The sequence below is a fragment of the Nanorana parkeri genome, unplaced genomic scaffold (assembly GCF_000935625.1).
Source record: "Nanorana parkeri isolate BGI_ZX_2015 unplaced genomic scaffold, ASM93562v1 scaffold530, whole genome shotgun sequence".
Lineage (NCBI taxonomy): Eukaryota > Metazoa > Chordata > Amphibia > Anura > Dicroglossidae > Nanorana > Nanorana parkeri.
The window spans coordinates 780,130-784,139 of NW_017306798.1; the positions used below are offsets into that span (position 1 = coordinate 780,130).

General features: G+C 50.0%; 1 protein-coding gene across 1 annotated transcript in view; it reads right to left on the minus strand.

Moving 5' to 3' along the window:
• Positions 1-4,010, minus strand: part of SZT2 (seizure threshold 2 homolog (mouse)) — a 141,358-nt gene that overhangs the window by 74,242 nt on the left and 63,106 nt on the right. Inside the window, exons 38-39 of the mRNA XM_018561561.1 lie at positions 2,241-2,459; positions 734-947 (exon numbers count right to left, since the gene is read on the minus strand). Of these exons, the coding sequence (XP_018417063.1) occupies positions 734-947; positions 2,241-2,459 (433 nt within the window). The remainder of the gene's footprint in view (positions 1-733; positions 948-2,240; positions 2,460-4,010) is intronic.

Sequence of the window (4,010 nt, forward strand, 5' to 3'; positions counted from 1 at the left end):
TAAAGGTTTTGAAAGAGTAGGAAAGGATTAAAACCCTTGCAAGGTTTTTATTGCTGTTTCTGTCCCCCTGAGATTTAATATTTGTCCTGGTGACTACTGACATGACAGTGAGGGGAAATCTATCATTCTGAGTTGTCACCAGAATAGCAGTAGAGATGAAATATTCCAATAGGGACATATTCCTACAAACATAAGTCTTAGGCCTCATTCACACGGCTAAGAGTCGGTCCGTACAGATCCGTCCAGCGTGCACGGCCGTATCGGGCCACTCCTGGGAAGGACAGGTGCTGCGTGTGATTGTACGCAGCAGCCTGTTCTTCCCTATGGGAGGACGCCGTCCTAAGCTCACCCGAACTGCACGTCCGTACGGGTGTGGGTGTTACCTGCTCGGACGCACACAGGATCCATCCTGTCTGCGTACGAGCACGGACACCCGCACAGACGTGCAGTTCGGGTGATCGTAGGGCGGCATACGGCTGCGTACTCCCATAGAGAAGAACAGGCTGCTGCGTACAATCACACGCAGCACCTGTCCTTCCCGGAAGCGGCCCGATGCGGCCGTGCATGCAGCACGCATCTGTACGGGCCGGCTGTTACTCGTGTGAATGGGAGCTAAAGGTCTGTTTGAATGGTATATTTAACAAACCAAAACTAAGCAAATAGGAGAAAGTCATTATTAGGGTTTACATGAACTTTAAGTAGCTGGCAGAGATTGTGTGAATTGCGGATCTACCTGCACTGTTCATATTCCCGGACAGTACAGACTCTGGCAGACTGACTTCTGATGATGTTTTAGGTGGCGTGTGGCCTCTGTCACTCAAGGACGCTTCAGTGGCAGATATTCCTCCTTGCTCCAGAGCAGACATCCCCGACATGATTGAGGAGACTTCACTATCGGATACCTCCAGGGCAGCCTGCGCCCATCCCCCAGGATCCTCTGCACCCGGCTGTAATTATAAAAGGTAAGTTGTTATACATGTGGCATTAGCTTTTAAAGAGGAAATGCACTCAAAGTAGAGCTAGAGCTAATGTCAGGAAGGCGAGGGTTAAAAACGGCTTTGTTATACATGCCAAAGTATTCTTAGTGCCTGTTCACACGACGTCCGTTTTGTGTGCTGACCTGATCCGTACGCTCCTGCACTCAAAATGCATCCCAATGTATCCCTATGTGTTTTATGGGCTACAGTTCTCACGTGCGCAGTCCGTTCAGCTTACGACAGAAAAATACTGCATGTCACTTTTTGTACGGTCAGGAAACGCAAACGCGTAAAAAACGCACTGCATCAGTAGCACCGCGTCTGCAGATCCGGAAGTGATCAGGACCTGAAACTCATGTGAACAGGACCTTAGACCTTTGTGTGGCTATAATCATGTACAAAGGAAAAACAATTCTTGGTGTTTTTAATGACCAATGAATTCACTTTTGTTCTACTATAAGGCAACGGGGGAATGAAAAGATGAACCTTATTGGGTTAATAAAGGCCGTGACACACTCCACGTGAAGCAGCACGGAGGACTGGTGCGCTGCCTTCGCGAGCAGTGTTTCATGTAATTTTTCTCCCCGGCACATCTTCAGCCAATCGGCTTGCGCATATAAACCCGCGCGTCAGGATGCGACGTCTGGCCGGTTGCTACGCACAAGCTGATTGGCTGAAGGTGCAGTCAATCATCTGACCGCACTCGGCTTAAACACTGCACGCGAAGCTCCGCGCCGGACAGCTCGGCTTCGCTCTGCACGGCTTTGCAAGCAGGGCTTTAGAAGCTGCAACAAGTCAGATAGAGCCCACCTCATTTTCTGGCTGGAGGACGTCCATCATCATCTATCCCTTTCGCCTGACTCTCTCTGGTACTTCCCTTTCATTTCATTGGTGTTCAGTTCTTTCAATCAAGGAGGCTATGTATCACATGTGGGCGTCACCTAGGGTGCAATGCATGCAAAGGAAGCCTTGCTACACTCATTCCTCCAGGCTGACATGCACCCATCAAGGCATTTTGAAAACTTCTGCCTGAAAAATGTCATCTTCAGTCAATCGTCTCGCGCGTATAAACCTGCGCGTCACGATGAGAACTCCATCCGGTTGTTACGCGCGAGCCGATTGGCTGAAGGTGCTGTCAATCATCTGGCTGCACTCTGCTCACACACTGCATGCGAAGCTCTGTTCCTGACAGCTTTGCTTCGCTCTGCACGCCTTTGCATGCAGTGTGTCACGGGCTTAAGGCCGATAACTGTGTATGATCACCTTGTCTTCAGGGCGTCCATTGCCCAGCAGCTCTTCATCCACGCTCCCTGTGGCTGTGTTGACATCAGGTTCATGCCACGCTGCATGTCCTTGTACATCCAGGTGTTGTGCGCTTGTGTGGTCTGCCCGCTGAGCGTGATGACGGCTTAAAGACACATAATAATAGTCGTCTTCTTCCTCGTTCAGTTGGTAGCCCAGCAGGGACAGTCTGCGGAATTCCTGGAGGAGATGAGAGAAGAAAGGCATCATACACAAGAAGGGGTGACTGCAAGTCACCCTACCTGCTACCAAAACACATTAAATATAGATGACCCCACTTGCAATTCACAAATACAGTGGTTACCTCTCTACAACCCTAGATGCTGATTGGGCAGTGAAGGAGAACCAGGAGACCAGCGAGGTTATCACTCTGCTCATTCAGCTCTCTCCTCCTATCAGCATTGTTCATTGTTGTAACATTTGCATGCAACCAACCTGATTGACTCCCAGCCCTGCCCTTCCCCGCACAGAAACTTGGCACTGTAATGCGATGGCCTAATAAACCTTTCAACTTTGCAATGAGAAGATGTAATGACGACATATTAAACTTATGTGTCATGTGATACCAGTTGATAGTTCATACAGCACCCTATCCGACAAGGTCTATCCCAGTATGTTGTTTGATAGGAATATGCTAATAATGCTAGCTTGATGATGCGCTCCCAAGGGGCGGGTCCCTGACATCCCAAACTTACAGAAAGTAGCTAACGCTAAGCGGTCTTCAACCCAAAAGAGGACCAGGAGCTGGATCAAAGAGCGGCGAGTCTGTGGAGGGCAGTGCTGGAGATAGGGTGAGCATGGCAGCGACAACTGCTTTTCTTTAGTTTTAACCACGTGTGGTCTGATTATTATTAAAAGGAGAACTATGAGGCGGGTGCTTTTCACTCACCTCATAGTTCTAGCCGACCTGTGGCAATGAGACTGTCACAGGTCGGCTCAGTAGATCGGGAAGTGAGCGAACACATACCGGCGCTCGCTCACCTCTCGATCCTGTCACAGCTCTCTGCCGTGACAGGGGAGGGGCTGGATTCCCCCCTCCCCGCCAGCGCTGACTGGCGGAATGGACGGGGGAGGGGGCGGGTACAGCTGGCTCTGCCTCTAGATAGGCAGAGACAGCTGTCAGTCACGCAGCTGGGCGGATCCCGGTATAATTGTCGGGATCCGTTTCAGCTGCGGCGTCTCAGTATACCGCGAGCTACAGCTCCCTATATACTGAGCCTAGGGTGATGGGAGGACGCTAGTTTGTGTCCTCCCGATACCCTAAGGAGAACTATGGGGAAAAGCCTTAACCCCATAGTTCTCCTTTAACCCCTTCCAGCCAACTCGCTTTAAAGAGATCAGAGGTGGGCTCATGTGATCGATGTGATTGGCTGATGGTCCCACCACCTTCCAATTGTAAACAATGACTGGGAGCTGTCACTGTGCTGAGAGCGTGCTAGTGAGCACTCAGCACAGACCAGCGGTCCAGAGGATGCATATATGCATACAGCCCATGTTGGGGCCCCAACACCCGGTGTGATGCATATATGATATGCCAGTGGAACGGTGTTAAAAAAAAAAAAGGCTAGTTAGAATTGGGCTGTAAAGTGCAGTTGATACTTTACGTGCAGGCAGCTGCCTTGATGAGGGATGCCAAACTCCATCCCCGATCAAGGTAGCTGTGACATTATTCTAGTTTTGGATCGACTTGGGAAATGTAAAACGTTTTATCAACTTTTTATTACAGTCTGG